At 69.9% G+C, this 27496-nt stretch overlaps 6 protein-coding genes across 8 annotated transcripts; 4 read left to right on the forward strand and 2 right to left on the reverse strand.

Annotated features, from left to right (window-relative positions):
- Window positions 1–136: 136 nt before the first annotated feature.
- VPS9D1 (VPS9 domain containing 1) lies at window positions 137–5052 on the forward strand. The gene is made up of 16 exons (XM_050903718.1): window positions 137–250; window positions 646–718; window positions 871–963; window positions 1068–1230; window positions 1369–1480; window positions 1656–1718; window positions 2015–2067; window positions 2153–2240; window positions 2489–2574; window positions 2687–3171; window positions 3357–3486; window positions 3576–3769; window positions 3865–3946; window positions 4105–4209; window positions 4412–4530; window positions 4990–5052. The coding sequence occupies exons 1-15, from the start codon at window positions 137–139 to the stop codon at window positions 4485–4487; spliced, it is 1917 nt and encodes a 638-aa protein (XP_050759675.1). The 3' UTR covers window positions 4488–4530; window positions 4990–5052.
- On the forward strand, window positions 4991–6574 carry SPATA2L (spermatogenesis associated 2 like). The gene is made up of 2 exons (XM_050904254.1): window positions 4991–5320; window positions 5419–6574. The coding sequence occupies exons 1-2, from the start codon at window positions 4991–4993 to the stop codon at window positions 6316–6318; spliced, it is 1230 nt and encodes a 409-aa protein (XP_050760211.1). The 3' UTR covers window positions 6319–6574.
- Window positions 6575–6895: 321 nt separating this feature from the next.
- CDK10 (cyclin dependent kinase 10) lies at window positions 6896–11397 on the reverse strand. Of its 2 annotated transcripts, none has more exons than XM_050903940.1 (13): window positions 11346–11397; window positions 10090–10162; window positions 9783–9854; window positions 9594–9696; window positions 9372–9453; window positions 8896–8963; window positions 8502–8554; window positions 8309–8378; window positions 8117–8176; window positions 7862–7985; window positions 7648–7787; window positions 7428–7480; window positions 6896–7351 (listed from the first exon to the last, which is right to left on the reverse strand). In XM_050903940.1, the coding sequence occupies exons 3-13, from the start codon at window positions 9799–9801 to the stop codon at window positions 7248–7250; spliced, it is 876 nt and encodes a 291-aa protein (XP_050759897.1). In that variant the 5' UTR covers window positions 9802–9854; window positions 10090–10162; window positions 11346–11397; the 3' UTR covers window positions 6896–7247. The 2 variants fall into 2 exon arrangements, with proteins under 2 accessions (XP_050759897.1, XP_050759896.1); XM_050903939.1 differs by lacking the exon at window positions 11346–11397 and adding an exon at window positions 10754–10849.
- CHMP1A (charged multivesicular body protein 1A) lies at window positions 11394–15291 on the forward strand. Its single transcript, XM_050903941.1, has 7 exons — window positions 11394–11406; window positions 11645–11664; window positions 12218–12295; window positions 12697–12843; window positions 13409–13537; window positions 14094–14281; window positions 15069–15291. Exons 1-7 carry the CDS (start codon window positions 11400–11402, stop codon window positions 15088–15090), a joined length of 591 nt encoding a protein of 196 aa, XP_050759898.1. The 5' UTR covers window positions 11394–11399; the 3' UTR covers window positions 15091–15291.
- A 3182-nt stretch (window positions 15292–18473) lies between these two features.
- On the reverse strand, window positions 18474–22787 carry DPEP1 (dipeptidase 1). Its single transcript, XM_050904051.1, has 10 exons — window positions 22610–22787; window positions 21131–21263; window positions 20503–20635; window positions 20262–20412; window positions 20061–20130; window positions 19672–19848; window positions 19490–19574; window positions 19335–19410; window positions 19024–19159; window positions 18474–18777 (listed from the first exon to the last, which is right to left on the reverse strand). The coding sequence occupies exons 1-10, from the start codon at window positions 22726–22728 to the stop codon at window positions 18607–18609; spliced, it is 1251 nt and encodes a 416-aa protein (XP_050760008.1). The 5' UTR covers window positions 22729–22787; the 3' UTR covers window positions 18474–18606.
- A 1281-nt stretch (window positions 22788–24068) lies between these two features.
- Window positions 24069–26393, forward strand: LOC127021145 (sulfotransferase 2B1-like). 2 transcript variants are annotated; one of them, XM_050904078.1, is made up of 6 exons: window positions 24069–24268; window positions 25227–25435; window positions 25607–25733; window positions 25809–25903; window positions 25979–26159; window positions 26271–26393. In XM_050904078.1, the coding sequence occupies exons 1-6, from the start codon at window positions 24130–24132 to the stop codon at window positions 26384–26386; spliced, it is 867 nt and encodes a 288-aa protein (XP_050760035.1). In that variant the 5' UTR covers window positions 24069–24129; the 3' UTR covers window positions 26387–26393. The 2 variants fall into 2 exon arrangements, with proteins under 2 accessions (XP_050760035.1, XP_050760036.1); XM_050904079.1 differs by having other exon boundaries at window positions 26339–26390.
- The last annotated feature ends 1103 nt before the right edge of the window (window positions 26394–27496 follow it).

Genomic DNA, 27496 nt, shown 5'->3' on the forward strand with positions numbered 1-27496 from the left:
GCCGCCGCGGGCCCGGCCCGCCGCGCCCCGCCCGCAGCAGCGCCCCCTGCCGGCCGGAGGACTCCGCCGCCGGTCCGGCCCCGCCGCGCTCCCCCGGCCCCGCGGCCCGATCGCGCCGTTCCGAGCGGCGGCCGCCATGGCCGCGGCGGGCGGCGACGGGCCCGGGGGGGCCGGGGCGGGCCGGGCCCTACAGACCGCCATGAGAGCGGCGAGCGGCGCCCTGGAGATGGACAGCGCCGGGCGGCCGCGGGTGAGCGCGGAGCGGGGCGGGACGGGACCCCCGGGCCTCATCCCGCACCCCCGGGCCCGGCCTCCCCCGGGCCCTTAGAGACACCGGGAGGGCCAGGGCCCACCGAGGCCATGGGGTGCCCTGGGGGGGGTGTGTGGGGTGTGTGTGTCCCCCCGCCCCGAGCAGGCTGCGGGATCTGGGGGTCCCCTGGCCGCCCCCCCGCCCTGCCCGGCACCCCGGGGGAAGGGCCCGCTCCTGCCCCCCCCGGCCCGGCCTGGCCCCCCCCACCTCCCCGCAGGGCCCGGAGGGTGGCGGGGGGTCTCACCGGTGCTGCGGCCACCCCCCCCGGACACCTCCCTCCTGGGGGTGCCCGGGGGTCCCGGGGGGGCCACGGCTCAGCCCCCCCTCTCTGGCAGGAGGCCTACGTGGAGTACCTGAAGAGCATCGCCTTCATCGCCCAGGCCCTGCAGGAGGAGGCGGCAGGCACAGGTAGGGCAGGACCCCCGGCCGTGCCCCCCGCCAGCCCCCCGGCCCCCCATGCCGGTCCCCTGCCGCGGCCCTTTCTCCAGGCCTGCGGGGACGGCAGGTCCGCGGCAGAACGAGCCGGGACCGGCGTGAACCCGGTGCCCTTAACGACACAGACGGGAGCGAGGGGGTCACCCCCGACACCCCGAAGATGCTGAAGCTCGCGGAGCAGTGCCTGGAGAGAGTCAAGTCCATCGCAGCGGCGCTGGGTGAGCGAGGGGTTGTGGGGTCCCGCTCTGGGGAGCTGGGCCCCCACCCCGGGGGCCAGGCTGGTGGCGGGGAGGGGGCAGCTGACCTGTCCTTCCCTCCCCAGGGAAAGCCCAGGTAAAACCAGCTGCGCAGGAGCGGAGTGGGGGCCTCGCTCCCCTCCCCAGGCACCGACGGGTCTTCTCGGACGAGGGAGGGAAGCTCTCTCCCTTCCTGCCGCCGGAGATCTTCCAGAAGCTGCAGATCGCCGAGGCGCAGAGCGCGCGGAAGTACGCGGGCTCAGACACGGGGGGCTGGCGTCTGCCCCGCTCTGCCGGGGTCCTGGGCGGGGGGGGAAACGGTGGGGAAGGGGCCCCGGGTCGTGTCACCGTGCCCTGCGGTGGGGACTGAGGGCTGGTTCCCGGCAGGGAGCTGACGCCGCTGGAGGAGGCGTCTCTGCAGAACCAGAAGCTGAAGGCTGCCTACGAGGCACGGGTGGCACGGCTGAACCCCAGCCAGGCCCTGCAGAAGACCTCCCTGGCAAGTGGGGAGCCCCGCCGGGTGGGAGGCCGGGGCGGGAGGGCTGCTGCCGGTGGGCTGGGAGGGGAGAAAGGGTCCCTGTGGTGCCTGGGGTACGCCCCTGCTCCATGCCTGCCACGCTTTGGGTGGCCGTGGGCTTTGGGCAGGCGTCCCCAACACGCCGCCTGCTTCACAGACGCTGTCCCTGCAGCGGCAGATGATGGAGAACCTGGTGATCGCCAAGGCCCGGGAGGAGACCGTATCCTTCCCGGCACGGGGGAGAGCTCTGAGTGCCGGCCCCGTGGCCGTACCGAGCTCTGGCAGAGCCCTACGCGCTGCCCGGGTGCCTGTGCCCTGTCCCACACCGATCCCACACAGGCTTTTGGGGTCCCGGTCCTGTCCTGCTACCAGCCGATCGGGGGGATGGAGGTGGGAGAAGGGCTGATCCGTGGCTGTGCCGGGACAGCGGGTTGTGCCGGGGCGGTGGGCGAGTGGTGCTGGCTGGGTGCCACGGCGGTGCGAGGAATCCGGAGCCTTAATTCTGCCGTGGCCCAGCTGCAGCGGAAAATGGAGGAGCGGCGGCTGCGGCTGCAGGAGGCTGCCAACAGGTGAGCGGGGCTGTCACAGCGGGGACCCCGGGGGTGCGGGGGCCACCCTGGCACGTGCCCTCAGCCAGCACCGTTGCATCCCCAGGAGATTCTCCGGCAGCGTGGCCCTCACCCCCGAGGAGCAGGAGCAGAGAGCCCTCTACGCCGCCGTCCTCGAGTATGAGCAGGACCACGTGAGTACGCGCCGGAGGCTGCTGCCCTGGGTGCCGTGGGGACGGAGGCCCGTGCCGTGGGTGCAGGATGCGTGCTGTCTTTGGGTGCTGTGGGGCAAGAGGCCTTGACACCCCCGGGTGCTGCTGGGGCAGGGTGCTGTGCCGTCCCCGGGCACCGTGGGGCAGGACGCCTTGCCATGGGGTGGGACACCATGCCATGGGGCCGGGTGCCGTGCCATCCCCACTGACCGGCCGCGGATGCTCCCCAGGACTGGCCGAGGCAGTGGAAGGCCAGGCTGAAGCGGAGCCCGGCGGACCTCTCCCTGGTGTCGGGGCTCTTCTCCTGCCTCCTCAGGTAGCCCCGGGAGCGGGGAAGGGCCCTGCTCGGAGCGAGGGGGCCGCGGCCGCTTGCCGGTGCCCCCTGCCCGCCCCTCTCCCCCCTGCTCACCCCCTCCCTCTGCTTCCAGCTTCCCCGAGCACCCCATCGCCCAGCTCCTGCGGCAGCTGCAGTGTGCGGTGTATGCCCGTCTCTACCCGGCCGTCAGCCAGGGCACCGCCGATGCCGCCCCCGCCTCCCCCACAGGCCTCTCCTTCCTCTCGCTGGACACGGGGGGCTCGCTGCCCTCCGAACCGGGGGGCCGCCGGCTGCGAGCCTCCCGCAGCCTCCACTGCATGTTCTCGGTGCCCGAGCACGGCCCGGCCGGGCTGCGGCACAGCCTGTCCAGCACACCCCTCGCCGACGGTGGCCCCGGCACCCCGAGGGTGGAGGGCGGCTGGCCGGGGCCGGCGGCAGCCCCCCAGACACCCCGGGAGAGCTCCTTCGAGGACCTGGAGCGGTTCTTGGCGTCGCCCGAGGGCTGGGCCCCCGGGGAGCCCCCGGCCGGCCCCGGGCAGGAGGCGGCACTGCCGGAGCAGCTGAAGGGTGTCGTGCGGGACATCCACAACGCCATCGGTGAGGGACGGCCGCCGGGGTCGGGCAGGGGCTTTCCCCAGCTGTGAGCTCTCTCGGGGAGGAGGAGGAGGAGGCCATCTGCACCCCGTTGTTTTAGCCAGGGCGGACTTGGGGTGCAGGCTGGGGAGGAGGGGGGGGTCTCGTGGGCACCCGCCGAGTGTGCTGCGTAACTCGTCCCTTCCCAGACAGGCTGCTGTCCCTGACACTGCTGGCCTTCGAGGGGCTGAACACCGCCGCCGGCAAGGACCAGTGCCTGGCCTGCCTGGAGGAGGCCTTCTTCCCCCCGCTCTGGGCCCCGCTGCTGGCCCTCTACAGGTACCGCGGCCCCGGGGCCGGGCCGGGCCCCCCTGCAGCCCCCCCCCCCGGCCCCCTTCCCCGGCAGCCCCTCACCTCTCTGCCCGCAGGAGCGTGCACCGGCTCCGCGAGGCGGCCCTGGCCCGGAGCATGGAGCGGCACCGGTACGCCGGCCCCACCGACATGGGGCTGTCCTCCCGGCTCTTCCCCTCGGCCCCCGGCTGCCCCGCGTACGGCTCCGCCATCAAGGACCTGCGCCTCATCCCGCTGGAGACCTGTCCCCGCAGGAAGCTGGAGTGCATCGGTGCGGGGCCGGGAGAGCTGGGGGGGGGGTCCGGGCTGGCGGGGGGAACCCGGGTGGGTGGCGGGGTGACCCTCAGCACCCGCTTTGTGCCGCAGTGCGAGCCCTGCGCGGCATCTGCGAGTGTGCCGAGGAGTACTGCGGCACCCGGGACGGCCGGACCCCCGCCTCGGCCGCCATGTGAGTACGGGGAAGCGGGGGGGCACGGAGGGCAGCCAGCCCCACAGCCGGGGTGCAGATGTGGGGCTGAGGGGGTGGCGGGACCGGTGGTTCCCGTTGTCGGCGGGATGCCGGGGCAACCGGTTGCCGGTGTGGCTGACGGTTCCCGTTGGCGGCAGCGGGGCGGACGACCTGCTGCCCATCCTGTCCTACGTGGTGCTGCAGACGGGGCTGCCCCAGCTGCTGTCCGAGTGCGCCGCCCTGGAGGAGTTCATCCACGAGGGGTAGGTGCCACGGAGGGGGTGCTGGGCCACGTGGGCGCCCCTGGGGTGGGGGCACCGTCCCCCCTCCTGGGGACAGGGCTGCTGGGGCTGGAGGCGTGGGGAGGGGAGGCGGGTGGGAGCCGCGGTTCCCGTGGGCGCAGGGCTGTGGTGTGGCGGTCGTGGGGGTGTCCCGGCGGTGACGGTGGCGGTGTGTGCGGTGCAGGTACCTGATCGGGGAGGAGGGGTACTGCCTGACGTCCCTGCAGAGCGCCCTGTCCTACGTGGAGTCCCTGCAGTGAGGAGGCGGCAGCGGGGGACCCTCTCCCCGCCACCCACCGGCAGGTGCTGCTCCCCATCCCCGCAACCCTGGGGTGGGGGTCCCCGTGAGGGTGGGACCTGCCGAGCCTCCCGGGAACCGTGCTTGCCGGAGGAAGGGGGTGACCCGGGGCCGGGGAAGAGGCGGGGGGGGGCCCATGGGTGTCGTCCCCCCACCCCGGGGCGCCGCTGCTTCCTCCCGTCCTCCAGGGGGCGCTGTCGGCCGCGGGGGTCAGCCCCGCTTCTGGGAGGGCGGAGCCGCGGGTGGGCGCCGCCCCTCTCGGCGACGTCACTGCCCGCGGTGGGCGTGGCGCGGGAAGCGGAAGGGGAGTCGCGGCGGAGCGCGGGGCCGGGCCGGCAGGTGCCGGGGGTGCGGGGTCCCGGTGTTGGGTGCTGAGGCCTTGGCGGGGGGCAGGGGGTCTGGGTGCCAAGGGAAGGGGGTCCGGGAGAGGGGCGTGGGGGGGGCTGACGCTGCTGCACCCCCAGGATGTGCGCGGGCTCGGCGCTGCGGCAGGAGTACCGGCAGGAGTACCGGCAGGAGTACCGACGCTGCCTGGAGCGGGAGTTCCGTCGGGGCCGCGCCGGAGCCTGCTCCGACCCCTCCTTCGGGGAGCGGCTGCGGCAGCGGCTGCGATCGGAGCCGGTGCTGCTGGGGGCCCTGCAGGAGGACGCCCCCGCCTTGCTGGCCCACGGGCTGCGGGGCCGCCCCGACCCGGGACCGGCGCTACGGGGCCTGGCCAGCGCCTTCCGGCTGCTGGAGCTGGCGGCCGTCAACCTCTACCTCTTCCCCTGGCGCAAGGAGTTCGGCACCGTCCAGGTGAGGACGCGCGGCCCTGCCCGCGCCGGGGGTGCCGGTGGGGTGGGGGCGCGGGGCGTCTCCAGCCGTTCCCCCCCCCCCCCCGACTCTCGTTGCAGACTTTCTCCGGCGCTTACGTGCACTTGCTGCGCCCGGCGCTCCCCGAAGCCGATTTGATGCGGAGCTTCGGCCGGTTGGGCTACGAACGGCGTGACCGGCACCGCCTGGAAGTCTCCCGGCCGCCCCCCGGGCCCGAGCTGGTCGCCGTTGCCTGTGGCTTCTTCGCCTGCCGGCTGGAGTGCGAGATCCTGGCGGAGGTGGTGCTGCGGCTGCGGCCCCGCCGGCTGCGCGCCGAGGACCTGCTGGAGGCACGCCGGCTGGCCGGGGACGTGGAGGCCTGCGTGGAGATGCTGCAGCAGCTGGGGACGCGGCGCGAGGCGGCTGCCGACTGCGGCGACGGCGTGGATCTCTACCGGGAGATGTCGGCCGGCCCCGAGGACACCGGGGGAGAGGACGCAGCCCCCTCAGCGCTGTGGAGGGACCCTGGCAGCCCGCGGGGCGCTCAGGACGTGCCCGGCGGGGGCTGGGACCGCCGCGGAGACGGCGAGCGCGGGCAGGAGCCGGTGCCCTCCACGGGCAACCCCAACCCGGACACCTCCTCCTCTCATCTCTTCCTGGAGCAGGAGCTCGGCGGAGCCGGCAGCTCGCTCTCCGCCCTGGCCGCGGGGAGCAGAAACCCCCAGGTGCCGGGGGAGCCCCCAGATTCACCCCCCTCAGCCCCCCAGGAAGCCCCCGAGCTGCCGTGCTACCAGCTACACTCCTGCCTGCGCCGGGGCACGCTGCCCTCCTATTGCTGCACCACCTGCCAGCAGCTCCACGCCGGCGCCTGCGCGGCCGGGCAGGCTTGCCGCACCCGCCACCGCGGGCAGGAGCTGCGCAGCGAGAGGCAGCAACGGCTGTGGCTGCAGCGGACAGAGGTGGACATGCTGCTGGCCGACAGCTCCGGCCCCTGGTCCTAACACCCTTTGGGGTGCTGCCGCTGGCTGCCTCCGTTCCCCCCGCGGCTGGAAGGGGATGGGGACAGCCACCGTTCAGCCCGAGGGACACCGAACTCACCCCGCCGGGAGGTAGCGGTGCCTGTGCCGTGCTCTGCTTCACCCCCACCCCGATCCCGGGGCGGTAGGAGCCTGCCGGGCTCCGGGAGGATGTGCCCCTGCTCCAGCTCCGGCGTTCCCGCTGTAAACGGCTCGGTGCATCTCAGTAAAGCGCGGATGCCTCGCAGCGTGGTGGTCTCCTCCTGCCCGGGGGGGGGGGGGGCTTGCAGGGAGGGGGGGGATGAAGGGAGCTGCGGCCCGAGCACGCGTGGTGCTGGGGAAGGGACACGGCTTGCGGTGCCATCCGACGCCACGTCGCCCTGCGGGAGCAGCTCTCGCCTCCCAGGAGAGCCGGGCCGGGCTCCGCTTTTAGGGAGGCAGAGCCCTGGGGTGCCCTGGCCCCTGGGGCTGGATGTGTGGCACAAGGGGAGCACGGCCACGTGCTTCTCCTAGCCCAGCTGGAGCGAAGGGACGAGGCGATTCACTGCCTGCTGCTGCTGGCAGCTGCTTTTTATTGATGGCAAAGTCGGGGTTACCCCACGCAACCAGCACCCTGCGGGACAGGGCTGGCTCCGCCAGCACCCCGGCTGAGCCCCGTCTCTCCTCGCTCCTGCTCCCGGTGCTGCATTCGCCCAGCCGCAGACTGGAACCCGCCCAGCTCCGGGGCAGGAGATGTGTACAGAAGGTTGGGTCGCAGCGCTCCCCCGCTGTAGCCGGGCCATCCCCGCACCGGTACGGGGAGGGGAATTGAATTCGGGAGCCGTCCCGGGAAGGGATGGAGCCCGCGGCGCTGGTGCTGTTCCGCTGAGGAAAGCCATCCCGGCTGGCGTGTGCCGTGTCTCCTCCCGGGGGGGTCAGGGCTTGCCGCGCTTTGCCTGGCTCTCCGTCCCCGCGCTGGCGGCGGCGGCCCGTTTGTTGCGGTGGTGGGGGAAGGTAGGCATGAGCTCCGGCTCGCAGGCTGCGGGGCAGAAAGGGGGGGGCGTCAGGGGGGGCCCAGAACTCCCCAGCCCTACCCCGTGAGGGATTTTACTCACGCAGGGGCTTCTCCTTGAAGTAGGAGCTCTCCAGGCAGTCTTTCGCTGTCGCCCTGCGGGGACGAGGGGACGTGGCAGGCACCCCCCCTTACCCCCCCGAAGGCGCTGACCTGCCCCCGGCTCTGGGGACAGCCCTGCCGCGGGGACGGCGTGACGCAGGCAGCCCCGTCGGCGGGCAGGTTTCCTCCCCTGCCCGCGCGGAGCTGCCGACGGCTCTTACCGCTTCTTGGGATCGTACATGAAGAGGAAGTTGAGCAGCCGCAGCCCGGCCTCCGACAGCCAGGGGAACTTGTGCTTGAGGTTGTTGTAGGGTTGCTTCCGCAGGGTGTACTGACTCACCAGGGGCAGCTTGGAGAAACCCTGAGGGGGTCAGAGCGTGAGGCGGAGGCAGGGAGAGCGGGCAGGGCAGGCAGGAAGCAAGGGACCATTCTTACCGGCCAGATGTTTTCGTTGGGCGTCCCCAGGAGCTGCACGATGAGGTCGATCTGGTGGATCTCGGAGGTGCCCGGCAGCAGTGGCTTGTGGGCCAGCAGCTCGGCGAGGATGCAGCCCACAGCCCTGCGGAGCAGGGGATGCGCAAGAGTCAGCGAGGGCGGGAGAAGCCCCTCCATCGGCCCCCCCTCTGCGGGTTTGCAGCCCCCCCAGGACCCCACCTGGCCAGCCTCAGCCCCCTCCTGCCCTCCCCTTACCACATGTCGATGCTGGTGGTCTGGGTCGTCATTCCCAGCAGCAGCTCGGGCGCTCGGTACCTGCGTGGGGACAGCACCGTCTCAAGGGGACCGTGGCGGAGCCGGCGCAAAGGAAATCCCCGCCGCACTGCGAGGACTGGCCCGCGTCACCCCGAGCCAGCACAGCTCGGCCCCCCGGCACCGGCCACTCACCAAAGCGTGACGACTTTGGGGGTCATCGGCTCCGGCGGCATCCCGTAGGTGCGTGCCAGTCCAAAATCGGCTGCAACAGAGACCTGAGATCAGGAGGGAGGCAAGCTCCTCGCTCCGACCGTGTCACGGAGCGGAGGGAGAGCTGCGGGCACATCCGCGGCGGGAGCCAAATCGGCAGCTGCCAGGGACTCACCTATCTTCACGCAGCCTTTGTCAGTCATGAGCAGGTTGGACACCTTCAGATCTCTGCCGGGGAACAGAGAGCGGCCGGTCAGCACCATCCTTCAGGCACAGCTCCTGCCGTACCCGCGCTTCCCCAGGGCTCGCAGGCAGCTGCAGAGCCCCGGAGCTGAGCCATCACGAGGAGAAGCGAATCTCATCATTCAGTGGCCTCCCTGCCCCGCCACTGTTCCCGCACGGAGCCACCGATTCGCCCACAGCTACTCCACACCGTGCTCCTTGCTCGCAAGGACGTGGGCGTGGGAGGTGAAGAATCACACCGCGGTTTGGGGATCAGCAGGCTCCCTCCCGTCAGCCCCTTCTCCCCGCCGTCCCCTTTCCCACCACGTCTGTCCTGCCGCTCCTACCTGTGGATGATGTAGTTCTCGTGAAGGTACTGCAGGCCCTTGAGGACTTGCAGGACGATGCACTTCACCTGGAGGCAGAAGGACAGGAGCACCAACCTCTGCGAGAGCAGCGACCAGCCAGGCAAACCCCCGGAAGTTAAACCCACTCAGGTGCCCCACGGTCTGCCACGGCCGTCGCTGCTCTGCAGCGCGTCAGTCCCCGTGTCCTCCCAGAGCAGCTCACAGCCTCTCTGGGGGCACGTTTTCTCCCAGCTTTCTTTCCCTGCCAGTTTGTTCCAGCCCAAAACCCAGCCTGGAAGTCCCTGGAGCGTTCTGTGAGAGCCAGCTAAGCCCAGGCTCCCCGCGCAGCCCAGGAATCCCGGCGCTCCCCAGCCCTGCTGAAGCCCAGGGAGTCCGCACCGGTGGCCAGTGTGTTTTGGCTGGAGTGGCAGCACCCTCTCAGGGGTGATGTACCTAAAGCCTGGCCCAGCCTTTACCTGAGCCTCTGAAAAAGGCGTCTGCATGTTCTCGAGAAGGCTGGCTAGGTCCTGCTCGCAGTAGCCCATCACCAGGAAAATACTGTCGTAGACAAGACAACAGTCAGGAGCCTCCCCCGGTATCCCAGCCCTCACAGCGCAGGTCTGTGCTGCGAGAGGCGGCTCAGGGGACCGAGAAGGGTCTGAAAAGCAGAGAGGGCAGGATGAAGAGGGGACCCTCACCTCTCCAGATGGTTCCCTACAACCACCTCCTTCAGCTCCACGATGTTGGGGTGCCGAAGCTGCAGGAGCAGGGTGATCTCCCGCAGGCTGCTGATGGGCATTCCTGCGGAGAGCAACAGCCGCGCTGCACGGCTGCCTCGAGCAGGGGCCGGGGACGCTCCCGCCACAGCTCCCCTGCTCCTCCATTACCATCTTTCTCATTGTCCATCCGCACCTTCTTCAATGCCACGGTCTCGTCCGTCAGGGTGTCCCGAGCCCGGTCTGGAAGAGCAGCACAGGCCACGCGCTCAGCGCCAGAAGACAAACACGGGTTTTATCACGAGCCAGCGGGATCCCTGCGCCGATGAGCCTCCTCTCGGCCGCGGTCCCCCCGCCAGCAGCCCCCAGCCCCAGCCTAACACGCTCCCGGCTGCCAGGATGCAGGCAGGTGGGCTGCAGCCCACCCAGGAACTGGCTCTGCCCCAGGCCCGGAGCGAGCAGCCAGCGCCGCACTTACACACTATGCCATAGGTGCCCTCTCCGATCCGATTCAGCTTCTCAAACTCCTTCACGCTCCGGCATCTTCCCAGCTGGAACCCAAGAGGCGCGTCACAGGCGAGCGGCATCTCTGGGGCAGCCCTCAGAGGTTTCTCACCAACCTTCCCAGGGACGCGCGGCCTCGGTGGCAGACTAACGCCTTAAGCTACACCCCCGGTTCTCACCGGGCAGACCGCGGTGCTGCTCCGGTGCTTACGGAGCAAACCAGCGTTTCAGAAACACCGCGGGCACACCGGCTCGGGCAGCGGCTGCGACAGAGGCGGCTCCTCTGGCCCCCCCTGCCCCCAGCCCCGTGCCAGCGCGCCGTCCCTGTCACCGGCCCCCCCTCAGCCGCCACCGAGGAGCCTCCCTCTCCCCTGCACAACCTGCTCCCAGCCGGTGGGCCGGGTCTGCAGGCACCGCACGTTACCCAGCTCCCTCCCTGCTCCCAGGCCGGCAAGGGGGGGGGAGCCGGCGTGGCCGCCGGCCCAGGGCAGCCGCCCCCCCGCCCCAGCAGGCCCCGGGCCTACCCACAACCCGGGAGCCTGAGGGCTCTGGGACCCTCTTCCCACCCCCGTCCTCCCAGACACCTCCGGAAGCGCAGGGACCCCGCTCCGCTCGCCCACACGGCCCCGGCCCCTCACCCGGTCGGCCGCCGGCACCTCGAAGAAGCCCTCGCCCCGCAACCGCCGCAGCCGCAGCGGCTCCAGCTCCCCCTCGGCAGAGCCCCCCTCCGCCATGCCGGCCCCGCGCATGCGCCCTGACACCGCGCAGCCAGCCTGGGAGGGGCGCGCCCCCTTCCGACGCATGCGCAGTGCCGCCCGCCCACGGCGGGGACCCACCCCTACGCATGCGCTGTGCAGCCCTCACCGCTGCCACGCATGCGCTCTGCCACCTGCCCCCGCGGACCCCGCCTCCTGGCCCCTGGCAACGGTTGCTAGGCACGGCTTGGGCCCCGTAGCAGCCCCCCCTGGGGGCCTTGCCCCTGTATGGCCCCGCCCCGCTATAGCTCCGCCTCATTGTGGCCACGCCCCATTGCGGCCCCATCCCCTGTGTGGCCCCATCCCCTGTGTGGCCCCGCCCCCGATGTGTGTGACCCCGCCCCCGATGTGTGTGACCCCGCCCCCGATGTGTGTGACCTCGCCCCTCCCCAGCATTTGACCCCACCCCCTCGCACCCAACCACCCACGTGAGCTCCCCGCCAGGCGGCGCTCTCGCGAGAGTCGGCGCGCGCACCCCGGAAGCGGCGGCGGCGGAACCCGGAAGCGGCGGCGGCGGCGGTGGGGCAGGATGGACGGTAAGGGTGGGCGGACGGTAAAGGGGGTTCCGCCGCTCCGGGCTTTGTGTGTGCGGTGGGGCTGGAGCTTGGCCTGATAGGCGGGGCTGGGGGCAGGGGTTCTTAGCCTCTGGGCGGGGGCCGGGACCGGGGGCCGGGGTCCGGGGCCGGGGCCTAGCCCCGGCCCCGGACCCCGGCCCCCGGTCCCGGCGTTGTCCCCGGTGCGCAGTCCTGAGGCTGTGCTCTTCTTCCCTTCCAGACACGCTCTTCCAGCTGAAGGTGAGGGTAGCGGTGGGCCTTCCGCCTCCTCTCCGTTACGTATCGCCGGTCCCGGAGAGCCGGTGACGGCGTCTGCCTCTCCGGGAGGGACCTGGGGACCTTTCCACCCGCTGACTCACGCCTCGTCGGGGCTTCTCCTGCGGCGGCCCCGTAACAGAAGGAGGCCCTGGCTTGTAGAGATCTGTCTTCCAGGAGGCGTGGGGGTGCCGGGGGGAGCCCCGCCGATGCCGGTGGCTACGGGAAGAGGGAGCCCTTTAGCCGGCTTTGTCCTCCGGGGGCCGCCGTTCTCGGGCTGTTGCCGGTGCTTCGCTTCTCGGAAGCGGAGAAAATGGACTTCCCGGTTTACCGTGTGTTCTGGGAGCCTCCGGTCCTCGGAGGAGGAGAGGGGGGAGGTGAGGGTCTGTCTCCCCGGCTCCCCCCCCCCCGCGGTGAGAGGGTCGGGGCAGCCGTGGCCGGCGTTGCTGGGTGGGGGAGGCAGCTGGGGTTCCCCTCACCCCGAGTCCCTGGTTCCCCGCCACCGTATCCTGGCCCTCACCCGTCGCTTTCTCCGCAGTTCACGGCGAAGCAGCTGGAGAAGCTCGCCAAAAAAGCCGAGAAAGACTCCAAGGCCGAGCAAGCTAAAGTCAAAAAGGTGAGGGGGAGCTCGCCCTGCTCGCGGAGCTGCCGGGCCGGCGCTGCCAGCCCTCGGCACCGCGCCGGGCGGCTGGAGATCCTGCCTCCTGCCGTGTTCCACCAAGGGACTGGGGAAAGGGGTAGGTTTCCCCCCCCTCAGCCAAGCCTCGCTGCGCACACCAGCTCGGCCTCCGAGTGTTTTGAGTCCCACCCTCAGCTCTCGAATCTGCCGGGTGGATGCGGTGTGTCCCCGCGACACCGAGAGGGATTTAATTCCCTCGGTTCGAGGGCGTGCTCGGCGTTTTGAGGGTCGCAGGAGAGCTGTTTCCTGCTGGAAACCTGTCAGGCGGAAACAGAGTGCGCTTGTTTATAAACCTGCGGTGGCTTCTCGGTGCCAGTGGTTGCCCTTTGCCCTTCCAGGCCCTTCAGCAGAAGAACGTGGAGTGCGCTCGCGTCTACGCGGAGAATGCCATCCGCAAGAAGAACGAGGGGCTTAACTGGCTCCGCATGTCTTCCCGGGTGGATGCGGTGGCCTCCAAGGTCCAGACAGCGGTGACGATGAAGGGGGTAAGAGCCTCTGCGCGGACGTGGGGCTTCGAGACGGGTCTGTGCCCTGCGGAGAGCCAACGTTGGCTCTTCCCCTCTCGCTGCCTCGAACCGCCTCGTTCTTCCCCGTCCCCCAAAAAGCAGCCCGCCAAGCCTCGTGGTTAGCTCAGACCCTCTCAGCCCGGTTCAGCCTCTGAAGAGCCCGCCTGGGATGGCCTCGCAGCGGGGCTGCTTCGTCAGGGGCTCGGATTAAATCCTTAACCCGCGGCTGCAGAGAGGGAGAGGCTCGTGCCTGGAGGCTCTTGCCTCACGGCGTGGGTGAGGGTGGTGGGCTGGGAGCCGTCCTGCCGGGAGCGCTGCCCGAGGTCTTCGCTGACTGCACGTGGCTGGAGAAACCCGCAGCCTGGCTGAACCTGCGGAGAGCCGGCTGCAGCGTCTGGTGAGCAGGCAGAGCCTGTCCTGCCTCGTAGCACTGCTGCTGTGAGCATCGGCAATGCTGGCTTCTCTCTCGCCGGCCTGGGTTTTACTCTGGGCAGTGATACACCTTGCTTTTGGGGAGCATCCGTGAAGCAATCTCTTCTTGCAGGTGACGAAAAACATGGCTCAGGTGACCAAGGCCTTAGACAAGGCTCTGAGCTCCATGGACCTACAGAAGGTGTCTGCGGTGATGGATAAATTTGAGCAGCAGGTTCAGAATTTGGACGTTCATACGTCGGTAAGTGCCGGTGGCCTCTGAGGGGTCCGGGAGGGCTGGTGGGAGCTGCTGGGTTCGGCAGGGTGGGCTTGTCTCTGTGAACCGTAACGCGCTGCCTCTCGGGAGAGAGCCGGGTCCCAGCTGTCGCTCGGGTTTCCGCAGCAGTGCTCTGTTCCCCTCGGGAACTCCAGCCTCCGGTGTGGAAACCCCCCCCCCCGAGCTGTTCACACAGTTCTGTTCTCTGCGTTCGAGGGATGTGAGAGACGTTGGGGAAGACACGTCTCTGCTGCCTGTCGGGGAAGGAGTTTGCCGTGCAAAGAGGCGAAGGCGGCAGACGGGGAGAAGAGGGAGGGTGGCTGTCCCTGCGTCGTAGCTAGCCGTTACTGGGAGGGGGTCTGTGGCAGAACCGGACCTTGCGCCCCTCCGCTGTAGCCCTGCTGTCAGGCTTGAGGCCGTTGTGGCCGAGGGGGCCGGTGGTGACGTGGGATCTGCAGCCGGTTCTTTGCGAGGAGAAGAAGCCGGGCTGGGTCGAATGGCTTTGCCTGCGGGGCAGGGTGACGGGCTGTCTCTGTCGCAGGTCATGGAGGACTCCATGAGCTCCGCTACCACCCTGACCACGCCGCAGGAGCAGGTCGACAGCCTCATCGTCCAGATCGCGGAGGAGAACGGCCTGGAGATCATGGACCAGCTCAACCAGCTCCCTGAGGGGGCTTCCGCAGTGGGGGAGAGCTCGGTCCGCACCCAGGAAGACCAGCTGTCGCGGAGGTTTGTTCTCTCCCAGATCCTTTGCCTTGTGTCGAGGCAGTTCGAATCCTTCCCGGGGATCCCTCACCGATACAAAGGGAATGAGTTAGCCCATCGCGGCAGGCCGAGTGGGTGCTGAGCCCCCCCGTCTCTCACGCTCAGGCGAGCCGGAGCCCGGCAGTCGCCGTGGCACCCTGCGCAGGCAGGCGAGGTGGCCGTTCGGGGCTGGTGGGACCGCTGGGGGACGGGGGTGGCTTCTGGCACTCGGCGGCGAGCTCTCGTCGACGAGGTACAGAACAGCCTTCCCCTTGCTCTGTGCTCGCCCTCACGCAGCTGCTGCTGCTCTGGGAACGCTTGGCGCCGACCTTCAAACAGCTCCGGGAACAGGCTGTCTCCCTGGAACTGCCCCAGGAGAAGCGGAGGAGCTTCCTCTCCCCAGTCCTTCTCCGCTGCTCCCCACGCAGCCGCCGCTGGGGTCTGTCTGGGGACAGCCCCCCAGGCTGCGGTGTGGGGAGCTGGGGATGGCCCTGGGAGAGGGACCAGGCGAGCTGCAGTGGCGAGGCACCCAGGAGGGAAGCCAGGAACCCCTTCTCCGCAGCACCTCGCCTGCGGTGATGGCAGATGCTCCAACTTAACCCCAGGCAGCCGCGGCCGCGTGCTCCAGGGCAGGATTTCTTTCACCTCTGCGGCGGGAGGGGAGGTTTCTGGGCAGAGACGTTCCCTTTGCGCGCCGGCTGAAGGGTCTTTCTGAGTCGCGGCCGTTTCCTGCTGCTCTCACGCCGGTTCCCTCTCGTCCTCTCCCTTTCAGGTTGGCTGCCTTGCGGAATTAAGATCTCCTGTCGCCCCTGCGGACTGCTGCCCCGCACTGGTGGTATGGCGTGTGGGGTGGAGGGGCCCGGGACTCCTTCCCCACCTCTGCTACGTCCTTGCTCTGACCCACCGGCCAGGCGGAGTCGGCCGTCCCCTCCTCCAGCGGCACGTCCCCAGCCCTGCCTGCCTGCGTTCAGACTCTTCTTTTGGGGTGAAACGGTGATGACTTTTTTTTTTTTTCCCCCCCCCCCCCCGCCCCAGAGCAGGCAGCGATCCTGGCAGGGGGGTTTGAGCCGGGAGGGCCTTTCTCTGGGCTTCAGGAACGCTTCGCTGGTTCTGATTTCAGGGTGTTTTTGTTTTTGAGAGTTGCTGCTGGTTTCTGGCAGCGTCCCACGGTGCAACATCCCGCTCCTGATTTAACACTAAAGGAACCCTTCTGGGGGCGGGTTGCGGCGTCTGCTGGGGTGCTGCTCGCCTGACTCTCCGCTGTGCGTAGCACACTTCTGTTATCTGTTTTAGACCGGGTCTCCGAGCCGCGGGCTGTGTTTTCCTCGGGGCTGGCGGCAATGGAGCTGTTTACAAGGAGCAGGGAGATCCCCACGGGGCTGCCTTCCTCTCGCAGCGGTTTGGGAAGGGTTCTTTTCCCGGCTGTGGCGTTTCTGGGAAGGTTAGTGCCTTGCAGGAAGGGGAGGTTACGCCGTGGCATCTCTTCCCTCGCAGTGACCTTCCCCGGCCGTAGCTGGCTGCCCCGTTTGCAAACTTCACCTTGCCGATCGTTAGCTCCTTGTCCTGCCGGGCCAAACCTCCCTGGAGCTCTGTACCACAAAGTGACCTTTGAAACGTTCGTCCCGCCCTGCGCGAGCCCGTGTGTGTGCACGCACGTGCGTGTAAATCCACGCGTTCCCCGTCTCCAGCCGCTGCCGTCCGGAAATGGTTATCCGGGCCCTGACCTCCCGTGTGGACCAGTCCCTGCCCAGTGTCCAGCAGCTGGGAGCGGATCGCAGCAGCTTCCACCCCTGGGCTCGCTGCTGTGGTGGCCGCAGCCTCGTCCCCAGATGTCCCACACCCGGATACGTGCGACAGTAAATGCTAAACGGCCCTGAGAGCGTGTCTGCCTGCGCTGGCTGTGGCTCGGCCCCTGGATATCTGCTGCCATTTCCTCTCCGCTGTCCCCACCTTGCCGCGTCTGCTCCGTGCTGCTGCCCGTGGAGCGTGTAACTGGGCTGGATGAGAGGGGGCTGCTTCCCGTGTCCCCTCTCCTCTCGCCGGGAAACGTGGCAGCTTGTTCCTCGGAGCCTTCCCCTGGGGCTTGAAGTTTTCTGTGCCGCTTCTCCTCTGCGACTCCCAGGCACCACCGAGGTGCTGGATTGACGGGAAGCTCGCCGGGAAGGAAATGTAGTTTCCTTTGGCTCTCACGCGGAGGAACTTGAACCTTCTTGCCGCAGGCTGTCGATGAGGGCCGTGCAGCTGCTGAGCTGCGCTGCGTGCAGCCGGGAGCGGGCAGCGGGTCCCGCTGCAGCAGGGCGGCTCTGATTTATCGCTTTTAAAGGGAATTTTAAGGCAGGCAGAGCTGCTGCTTTGGACTGTGCCCAGAGGAGGGAAGGGGAACGCGGGGGGAGAAGGGGAGGCAGCTCCCTCCCGCTCCCAGGGCTGGCTGATGTTCCCAGGCTGCTGCGCGCCGCCCAGGGCACCCGGCCTGCCGGCGCGGACGCGGGGCAGGACTCGCTGTGGGCCAGGGGCCGTCTCCCCAGCGCTTGCAACACAAACACTTTTCACCATTTTGATTATTTCTTCTGAGTTTGGTGGCCTTGGCAGCGTGTGGCTAGCGACTGACAGAGCCTTCTTCCCCCGTGCGTGCTGCGGTGGGGGCGCGGGGTGGTGACCGAGGAGGAGGAGGAGGTGACTTTGGGCTATAAAGTCACTCGCCCGTGGTGGAGCATTGGATCTTGTGCCACCTCCTGATGAGCCAGGCAGAAAGCAGGAGCCCCCCCCCCAAGACTTGTGCCTGCGCCGCGGAGCAGGGCTGCCACCGGGGCCACCGGGTCCTGCTCCCCGCGGGGCTGGGCAGCCTGGCCCTGGGCGGTTGCCACCCGTGGGGCTGGGGGCCGGGACGTGCCCTGCAGCCCGGGGAGCCCCTGCCCCTGGAACTGCTCCCTCTTTCAGTGTGACGTTTCTCTGTGGTTTCATTTGCGTGGGTTGTTTTTTTTTTTTAAAGCTTGTCTCATTTGCCTTTTTCTTCTTCTCCAAACCCCTGTTGATTACCTTCTGCTATTTTAAATAAACAATCCCTGAACATCCATCATGGTGCGGCCGGGGGCTCCAAGGCAAAGAGGGGCTCCGTGGTTCCCCTCTGCCTGTGGCACGGTGTGAGGGCCGTGCCCTGGCCCCTGCCTGGGACGGAGGACCCCGGTGCCGTGGGGCTGAGGTGGGGAGGATGAAGGAGCATCCCTGCCTCCACTCTGGGGGTGCCGGAGGGGAAGGGGCCCTGACCTGTCCCCTGTGCTGCTCCCGCAGGGACCGGTTCCCTTCGTGGAGCCGAGCCGGAGGGGAAACGGGGTGAGCAGGAGCTGCCGCAGCCCCGGTGCAGCCGACACCGGCTCGGGGAGGCTGGGGCAGCCGGCTCCAGTCGAACTCCTTTTCCCCAGCGTGGTTTTTCGGGCTGCCCGGCTCCCTGCGCTCTTCTCCGCACCGTTCCCTGGCCCCTGTGGGGAGGAGGCCGGGCTCCCCGAGGGGGAGATCCCCGGCTCGTAACCAACCCCACGGAGGGAGCCCCGGTGCTTTCCGCCCCGGTCCTGCCATCGGCACCCACCGACAGCGGCTTCACCACCAGGGATGGTGGCTGCGGCCCGCTGTGGTTGCCGTCCCGGCAGGGACCGGGCGCATCCCTGCCCCGTGCCCGTCCCTTCCCCGTGCCGGGCTGGCAGACGGGGCCCTGTGCCTCAGCCAATTTGTGAATGCCACAGGAAGATGGCTCTCCTTCTCCTGCCTGTTTTCCCGGTGCCCAAAGCCGCCTCCGCTCCAAAGACAGGCTGTTCCCAAATGTGAGAGGAAATTGCTAAGAAGATAATTGAGTAGCCAGTTAATTAGCTAATGATTAATGTAAGCATCCTGCGGAGGCAGCCCTACAGCCACCCTGGCCGTGTGTTGCAAAGATGTGTCACTCCCGGTGCGGTGACAGCTTCCCGGTGCCCCGGGGCTGGATGCCCACCGGGCCCCTACGCCTCTGCCCCACCGGGGCCAGGGCCATGCAGCTGCGGTGGCCGGCAGGGTGCCGGCGTGGCCGGTGACATGCCGGGGTGGCTCATTGCCTCCAGCCAGGAGCAGGGCGATGGGGCTGGGGCTGGCGGTCCCCCCAGGGTCCCGGCGCGGACGCACGCTGCCGGCGGTGCTCGAAGCACGGCTTTATTTTGCTCGCGGGGCCGGCGCGCAGGTGGGAAGGGGCGGCAGGGTTGGGCCCGGCACGGCGGCCGCCGGACCAGCCGCCGGCATCCTGCCGGGCAGGGTGCTGGGGCTGCGGCGGGAGCCGGGGCTGGGTGCTAGGAGAGCAGGGAGCAGAGCAGGGCCAGGGCCAGCGCCAGGGCTGCCGGCGGGAGCCGGGCTGTGCCGGCACTGTTGGCGTACCCATAGCCGGTCCTGCACGTCCCCTCCAGCTCCTCGAAGGCGATGGGCGTCTCGCGGGCAGCCATGCCTTGCAGGGTTGTCTTCACCTGCGATGGGGGACAGGGTGGGCTCCCGCAGCGAGGGGCAGTCCCCGTGCCCCACACGGCCCCGTCACCTTGCGCATCCCTGTGCCGCCCCATGCCATCCCAAGCCCTGCACGTCCCCGTGCCCCCGTTCACCCCCTGCCCTGCGTGTCCCCATACATCCCTGAGTGCCATATGTCCTGATGTCCCACTTGTCTCTGCTGTCCCACGTGTCCCCGTGCCCTGTACCGCCCGGTGCTCCCCGCTCACCTCCTCCACCTTCTTGAAGACATGGAGCAGGTTTTCGGCCAGGGCTGCCTTCACTTCTGCCTCCGTCCAGTTCCTCGCCAGCAGCTCGGCCACCAGCGCGGGGTACGTGGAGACGTCCTCCAGGCCGGTGGGGACCCTGCACCACCCCGCAGCTCGCAGCCGAGCCCGGTGGCACCCACCTACCGCACCCCCAGCCACCCGTGCAGGGCATGGGGGAGACCCCCCCTCCCACCATGGCAAGTCCCCACGGCCGGGGACACGCTGCCCCGTCCCACCGGCGCAGCCCGTCCTGCGCCCGTCACCTGCTTTACCTTGTGACCCCGTCGTAGTCCCCGCCAAAGCCGACGGACTGGGCGCCGGCCACCTTCTTCACGTAGTCCATGTGGTCTGCAGAGGGGCCGGGGTGAGCGGGGGGGGGACACATGATGACACTGCCACCCCCCACCCGCCCGGGCGCCCGCCTCACCTGCGACGTCGGCCAGCGTGGCCGTGTCCCTGCACGTCACGTACGCGTTGTAGAAGTTGATCATCACCAGGCTGCCCGTGGAGGCCTGGGGAGAGACGGCACTGAGCCCCGCGGCACCCCGCTCCCCCCCCCCCCCGGCACTGGCCCCCCCTCCCTGCCCGCCGCCGTGCCCCGGCGCTCACCACCATCCTCAGCACGTCGTCGGGCACGTTGCGGCGGTGCGGGCAGAGCCTGTAGGCAGACGAGTGGCTGAAGATGACGGGGGCTTTGGAGAGGCTCAGCACGACCTTCATCGTCTCCACCGAGACGTGGGCCAGGTCCACGATCATGCCCAGGCGGTTCATCTCCTCCAGCACTGTCTGCGGGGAGCGGGACGGGGATGGGGACGGGGACAGGGCAGGTGAGGGGTGCGTGAGGGGCCGTGGAAGCCCCTCATGGTGGGGGACACTGTGCACCCAGGGCACCCACTGCTCGGCTTAATAACCCAGCATGGGGCTGGTGGGTGCCAGTACCACGTCCCCCTCCGTGGCCGCTGCTTCCAGGCACCGCTGCCGACGCTGTCCCCACTCACCTTCCCGAAGGGCGAGAGGCCGTGGTGCATGGAAGGCTCGTCCCCGGTGTCCACCAGCCAGTTGTCAGCCCTACGGAGCGGGGAGAGCATCAGGGCGGACCCCCGGCCGCGTGCCCCTGCTCGGCCGCACGACCCCTGTGTCCCCCCCCCCCGACGCTGGCCCTGTCACCCCATCCCCGTCCCCCACCCGGGGGCTGCTACCAAGGGGTGTTGCAGCTGTGGGTGAGGGTCATGTAGCGGACGCCCAGGCGGTAGAAGGTGCGCAGGACGCCCAGGCTGCTGTCGATGGAGTGGCCGCCCTCCACCCCAATGAGGCTGGCCACCTTCTTGCTCTGGAAAGCTTGCTGGATGCCTGCGGGAAGGTGGGGGGCATCAGCCGGGGCGGGCACCGGGGCACCCACGTCCCCCAGGGCACCCACATCCCGGCCCCGTGCCCGCTCACCGGCGCTGTCGATGACGCAGGCGAAGGTCTCGGGGTAGAGCTCGCACATGCGGTGCACCACGTCGATCTGCTCCAGCGTGCGCTTCACCGCGTCCTTGTTCTGCGTGTCACAGGGCACGTACGCCGACCAGAACTGCCCGCGACGGCACTCGGTGAGCACTGGGAGCCCGGCCCCGTGCCCACTGCCACCCACCCCAGTGCCCTGCCCACCCTGGTGCCCCCTGCCCACCCTCGTGCCCGCCCCGGTGCCCTCCCTGGTGCCCCCTGCCCACCCCGGTGCCCCCTGCCCACCCCGGTGCCCATCCCGGTGCCTTCCCTGGTGCCCCCTGCCCACCCCGGTGCCCTTGCCCACCCCAGTGCCCATCCCGGTGCCCTCCCTGGTGCCCCTGCCCATCCCGGTGCCCCTGCCCACCCCGGTGCCCATCCCGGTGCCCTCCCTGGTGCCCCCTGCCCATCCCGGTGCTCCCTGCCCACCCCGGTGCCCATCCCGATGCCCTCCCTGGTGCCCCCTGCCCACCCCGGTGCCCCCTGCCCACCCCGGTGCCCATCCCGGTGCCCTCCCTGGTGCCCCTGCCCATCCCGGTGCCCCCTGCCCTCCCCGGTGCCCCCGCCCGCCTCGCCATCCCACCTGCCCGCCCACGTGCCCGCTGCGCAGTTTGGGGATGTTGGTGTGGGTGCCGTTCAGCAGCACGAGGTTGGCCTCCGGCAGCCCCAGCTGGTTGTTGAACCTCTTGAGGAGCTGCCAGGGCAGGTCGTTGTGCCTGGGCAGCGCAGAGAGCCGGAGTGAGGGGCTGTCTGGCCGCCTGCCCGTCCAGCCCGCTAGCTGCCCACCTCCCTGTCTGCCCACCCGTTCCTCGCTCATCTGGCCATCCATCCGTCCATCCATCCATCCATCCATCCTCCCATCTATCCATCCATCCATCCATCCATCCATCCATCCATTCATCCATCCATCCATCCTTCCATCCATCCATCCATCCTTCCATCTATCCATCCATCCATCCATCCATCCATCCTTCCATCCATCCATCCTTCCATCCATCCATCCATCCATCCATCCTTCCATCTATCCATCCATCCATCCATCCATCCATCCATCCATCTATCCATCCATCCATCCATCCATCCATCCATCCTTCCATCTATCCATCCATCCATCCATCCATCCATCCTTCCATCTATCCATCCATCCATCCATCCATCCATCCTTCCATCTATCCATCCATCCGTCCATCCATCGTCCATCCATCCATCCACCCACCCATCTGTGCCCTCTGCCAAGAGCCACCCAAGCGGCTCTGGCTGGGAGCCGGGGACAGGTCACTCCCAGGGACAGCCCACATGGGATCCCCCTTTGCCGACCGGCAGGGAGCAGGGGGGGAGGCTGGGGACCCCCCCTCCACCCACCATCCCCACTCAGCCCTCGCAGCCGAGGGAGCCAGCCTGCCATCCCTCTGGCAGGGATGTCACTGTCACCGCTGTGGGGACGTCACCGCCATGGGGACGTCACCGCCAGTATCGCTGGGGAAGTGCTGGGGGCCAGAGGTGCAGGCAGGCTCCCACTTCTCCCCTCCTGCGTCACGGTCCCCACATCTTCCGGCTCCCCCTGCACCGCGCCCGCTTCCAGGGGCTGCGCCGCGCCGGGCTGCCACGGCACAGGGCTGGTGCCACGGGGGAACCCTGCGGAGGACCTGAGCCTCCTGAGGGTCCCGGCACGAGACCGGGGACATCCCTGAGGACACGACCTCGTGGGATCCGCTTGCCCCGAGCAGGGACTTCCCCCGGGGCAGCCAGGCCCCTGCCTTCCCAGCACCCTGCCGGCTCCCAGCCGGGCTGCACCGCCGGGGATCCCCTTGGCTGCACAGCCCCGGGGTGCCCGGCACGGGGATCCCCCGGGAGAGCTGTCCCCCCGCGGCTCCGGGGTGCCCGGCACGGGGATCCCCCGGGAGAGCTGTCCCCCCGCGGCTCCAGGGTGCCTGGCACGGGGATCCCCTGGCAGGGCCATCCCCAGTGGGGTTTTCTGGCCGGGGTTTTTCTCAAGGTGCCAAGAGCTGCAGCCCTGCCGGGGCGGCCGGGCACACCGCGGGGCCAGGCAACCTTTGCTCACCCGTCGATGACCGGCGTGGTTGTCATGATGCGCTCGGCCTCCTCCCGGTGATGCTGCCCGGCGCAGGGCAGGAGCAGGCACAGCACCAGCGCCAGTGCCAGCGTGCTCCCACCCAGCATCTTTGCCTGCTCGGTGCTGCTGGGGGGGACGAGCCGGGGCGATCTGCCGCCGCTGCCGAGAGCCTGCTGAGTGCACGCACCGGGACGGCTGCCCCGGTTCACCGTCTGTACCCTCCCGCCGTAAATAAATAACCAGGAGCCACAGCCGTAACCCCACCCTGCGTGCCCTGCGCCCCAGCCCTGGCAGTGCCTGGGCACAGCGAGCACCAGGGTGGCATGTGCGGCGGCCTCCCCCAGCCCGGCCCCGGGTGGCAGGGCCTGTGCCAGGGCCTCTCCGCATAGCTGCGGTGACGCTCCCGGCCCCTCTAATGCAGCCCAGATTTTTTTGCTGGGAAAGTGCCGGTCCCATCCCCACCCCGGACTCTCCAGCGCCGGCACTCGCTGGCACCCCCGGCCCAGCGCCGGCACTCGCCGACACCCCTGGCTGAGTGGTGGCACCGCTGGCGCCCCACTGCCGACGGGCACGGCCTGGCACCCCTGTCCCTCGCTCACCCCGGCCCCGGGACGCTCGGGCAGCTGCTGCCTGCCGCGGCTGTGAAATATGTTTTCCGGCTTGCGTGCCGGCGGCGGGGCTGGGAGAGGCTCCGGCCACCCCAGAGCCACCCCCTGACATGGCGTCGGGTGCTGGGGAGTGGCCGAGCACCAGAGCACCCCACGGCTCTGTGGTGAGGCCGTCCCGCCATCGAGGGGCCGGGGGCGGCAGCGGGGGCACGGCCCTGGCGTGGGGCTGCCGACGGTGCCCCGTGTGTGCCGGGCTCCCCCTGCCCCATGGTCCTGCCGCAACGTTGTGTGTGGGGAAACTGAGGCACCCATCAGTCCTGAGGCCCAGCGCCCGCGGTGGAGACGCCCCGGCTGGCTTCTGCGGGCCGGCGGTGGCTGCGGTGTTGTGTGTGGCAAGAGGCACCGCGGAGCTGCTGGGAATGGCACGGAGCCACGTGGAGACAGCCAGCCCTGCTTCTCGTCCTGGGGTGTGCCGGGACGGGAATCCCCTCCTCCAGCACGGTGCTGGCTGTGGGGAGCCCAGCTGTGGGGCACGGCGTGGGGCTGGCACCCCTGAGGTCACCGCGGGCTGCTGCGGCCGGCGAGGCTCCCCGGCACCCTTCCCACCACCAGGTAAGCGGGGTGCGCCGGCCCCCCTGGCTCTCCTGGCTGTGGTGGGGGGGTCTGAACGTGTGGGACCCCCGTCCCATTCCGGAGGTGTCCCCAGCCCGGGGCTGTCCCGCAGCCCCCCGGCCCCGCAGGCAGCGCTCTCCTGGCGATGGCCCCAGCGTGGCCGATTCCCGGCCCCCCGGCAGGAATGTGCCGGGAGGGGGGGGCCCGGCCTCCCGCCTGCCGGGACGGCTTCCTCTTTTGCAGCTATTTAAGGCCAGTTGCCAGCGCGTCCCCCGCAGTGGCCAGGCCATGGAGCGGATGGAGGTGACCGAGACCTTCGCCGGCATCTCCCTGCCCGGCCACCTCCACACCCAGGACTCCCTCAGCTTCGCCGCCACCTTCCCCTTCCGCCCCACCGATGTGCTCATCGCCACCTACCCCAAATCGGGTGAGGGCCGGTGGGGCTGGGGGGCAAAGAGGGGCTCGGCAGGGATGGGGGACAGGGAGGGGACCCAGGCGGGTGGGGGGGGGGGTCAGTGGGGCAAAGCTGGGGGACCCCCAGGCTGGTGGGGCGGGGGGGGCACGGGCAGGCTGTGCCGTGCAGCCCTCGGCTTGCCGGCAGCACCGGGAGCTGCCTGCGTGGCTGGGAGGTGGCCGGGCTCAGGACCAGCCCCTCCCTGGGCAGGGCACCCCCGGCCCCCGCAGCCCGGTGGCCACTGGCCCCTCCGGGTGCAGCGCAGGGGACCCCCGGCCCCAGCCATCGGCTCCCACCCCCCCAAAAGCCCTGCCCTGCGGGTGGGGGGCAGCTGCCCCCACACCCTCCCCGGCCCCATCCTGTCCACAATGCCAGACTGGTGTGACTGGTGGGGGCTCTGGGGGGTCCCACCCGGCACTGCCAGCCCATCTGCTGCCCCGTGCCACGTTGTGCCGTGCCAAGCCGTGCCATGCCGAGCTACGCTATGCCAAGCCATGCCGTGCCGAGCCATTCAATGCTGTGCTGTGCCAATCTGTGCCACGCCATGCTGTGCCATATGATGGCATGCCATGCTGTACCATGCTGTGCCATGCCACGCCATGCCATGGGGTACTGTGCCATGCTGTGCTGAGCGGTGCCATGCCATACAGCACTGTGCCATGCTGTGCTGAGCCGTGCCATGCCATACAGCACTGTGCTGTACCACGCTGTGCCACACCGTGCCGTGCTCTGCCCTGCTGTGCCGTTCTGTGCTGAGCCATGCCATGGTGTGCCATGGTGAGCCGTGCCATGCCATGCCATGCCATGCTGTGCAGTGCCATGCCATGCTACACGCTCAGCCGTGATGTGCTGTTCTGTGCTGTGCTGTGCTGTGCCGCGCGGCGCGGTGCCCGGCGCAGGGCTGGCGCTGCCCTGACGCCCGCCTCCCCAGGCACCACCTGGATGCAGGAGATCCTGACGCTGCTCTTCAGCCACGGGGACGTCCTGCCGGCCAAGACCATCCCCAACTGGGAGCGGGCGCCCTGGCTGGAGCAGATCTACTTCAGGGAGGTGCTGCGGGACACGGCCGCCCGCCGGCTCATCACCACCCACCTGCCCGCCCGCGTCCTGGCCCCTGCCCTGCAGCAGAGCAAGGCCAAGGTGAGGGGTGCGGGAGGGGATGGGATGGGATTGGGGGGGGGGTCCCCGCAGGGGCATCCCATGCCCACGGGGGCTTCCCGCAGCCGGGGTGATTGCCGGGGGCTTTCTGAGCGGGGCGGAGTGGAATCCCCCCTTCCCCGGCCGTGGGTTTGACGCCGTCCCCTTCGCCAGGTGATCTACGTGGCCAGGAACCCCAAGGACGTCGCCGTCTCTTTCTACCACTTCCACCGCCTGGCCAAGTTCCTGCCCGACCCCGGCTCCTTCGACACCTTCCTCACGCGGTTTCTCGAGGGCACGGGTAAAGGCTGGGGGGTCCCCGGGGTCCCGGGACTGGGCCATGGGGCCCCCCATCACCCCCCGTCTCCCCCCCCAGTGCACTACGGCTCCTGGTTTGACCACGTCAAGGGCTGGCTGGGGCAGCGGCAGCTCCTGGACATCTTCTACATCACCTACGAGGAGCTGCACCAGGTGAGCCCCAGCGTGTCCCTGTCCCCGTCCCCATCCTTGCTGGCTGCCCAGGGCTGACCGTCGCCTCTGCCGCAGGACCTGCGTGGCACGGCACAGCGGCTCGGCACCTTCCTGGGCTGCCCGCTGGGACCGGAGACGCTGGGAGCCCTGGAGCAGCACTGCAGCTTCGCCGCCATGCGGGACAACGCCATGGCCAACTACTCCCTCATCCCCTCCGAGATCATGGACCACAGCCAGGGATGCTTCATGAGGAAAGGTGAGGGGGGACGGGGTGGGGGGACACGGGGCGGGGAGGGGGGGACGGGGACACGGGGGGCGCCGGCCCCGGCTGCAGCCTCCCTGCCGCCCCGTCCCCTCCGTCCCGCAGGCGTGGTGGGGGACTGGCGCGACCACTTCTCCCCCCGGCAAAACGCCCTCTTCAACCGCCTCTACCAGGAGGAGATGGGTGACACGGAGCTGCTCCTGCGCTGGCCCATGGCCTGAGGGGGCCGGGGGGGGGGCCGGCGGCGCTCAGCCCTGCCACTGCACAACACGACTGACCCCCCCCTCCCCGCCTCGCCTGCCCAGCCCCGCCGCAGGGAGGGGGGGGCACCCTGCATGGGGAGCCCCCAGCACCCCCATAACTTATACAACCCCCATGCATCGCCCCAGCAGCTGGGGCTGCAGTGGGCTGGGGGTCCGGGGCGGGGGGGGGACACCGGCTGCATGACACCCCCCCTCTGGGGATAGGGGGGCTTTTCCAGCCACGCATTGCAGCCATCCCTGTGGCCTTCCTTCCCCCGGGGCAGGGGTGCATGGCCGTGACCCCCCCTTCCGCCCAGCCCGCCCCGTGGAAATAAATATTTATTGCTGTTCCCAGCCAGGCAGCGTGTTCCCACGGGCGTGGGGTGGGACGCGGCGTGCCGGTGGCGCCGGCGGCGGGAAGCGCCCGGCGTTATCAGGGTGGGGGCCCATCCACAGGGACCTTATCTGCGGGGGGGGGGAGCAATGGCCGGGTGGGCAGTGCAGGGGGCCGTGGCAGGCTGCCAGGCCCCGCGGCGGGGTCACGGCACGGCTGCACGGTGCCGGTGTTTGCCGGCGAAGCCCGCAGCACGGAGTTGGCTCCTTCAGCAGCACCCAGGGCTACCAGGCCCCACACGGCCTCCCAGGGCCCCCCCACCCCTGGGGCCCCCCCACCCCTGGGGCTCCCCCCACCCCTGGGGCTCCCCCCACCCTGGGGCCCCCCCTACCCCAGTGCATCCTCTGCAACCCCCTCCAGATACCCTCTGCCCCCCTGCCCTGCCCAGTGCACCCCCCCAATGCCCCCTGCACCCCAATGCCCCCCCCCGCCCCACTGCACCCCTCCTGATGCTTGGGGGGGGGGGGGGGGGGGGGGCTGCAGTGCCCTGCCCTGCCCTGCCTGCCCTGCTGCCACTCCCCAGCCCAGCCGCACCGCCGGTGGGTGCAGCCTGACTCGGTGATGCTGGGCACCCCCAGCCCCGTGGGGTGCCCCTGCACCCGCCGGTGGGGCACCCAGCCAGCCCCGCGGATCGGGGTGCTGGGGCAGACCCCTGCCCGCGCCGAGGGCCGGCTGCTGCCGCAGGCTCATCAGGC

The sequence above is a fragment of the Gymnogyps californianus genome, chromosome 12, assembly GCF_018139145.2.
Source record: "Gymnogyps californianus isolate 813 chromosome 12, ASM1813914v2, whole genome shotgun sequence".
Taxonomy (NCBI): Eukaryota; Metazoa; Chordata; class Aves; order Accipitriformes; family Cathartidae; genus Gymnogyps; species Gymnogyps californianus.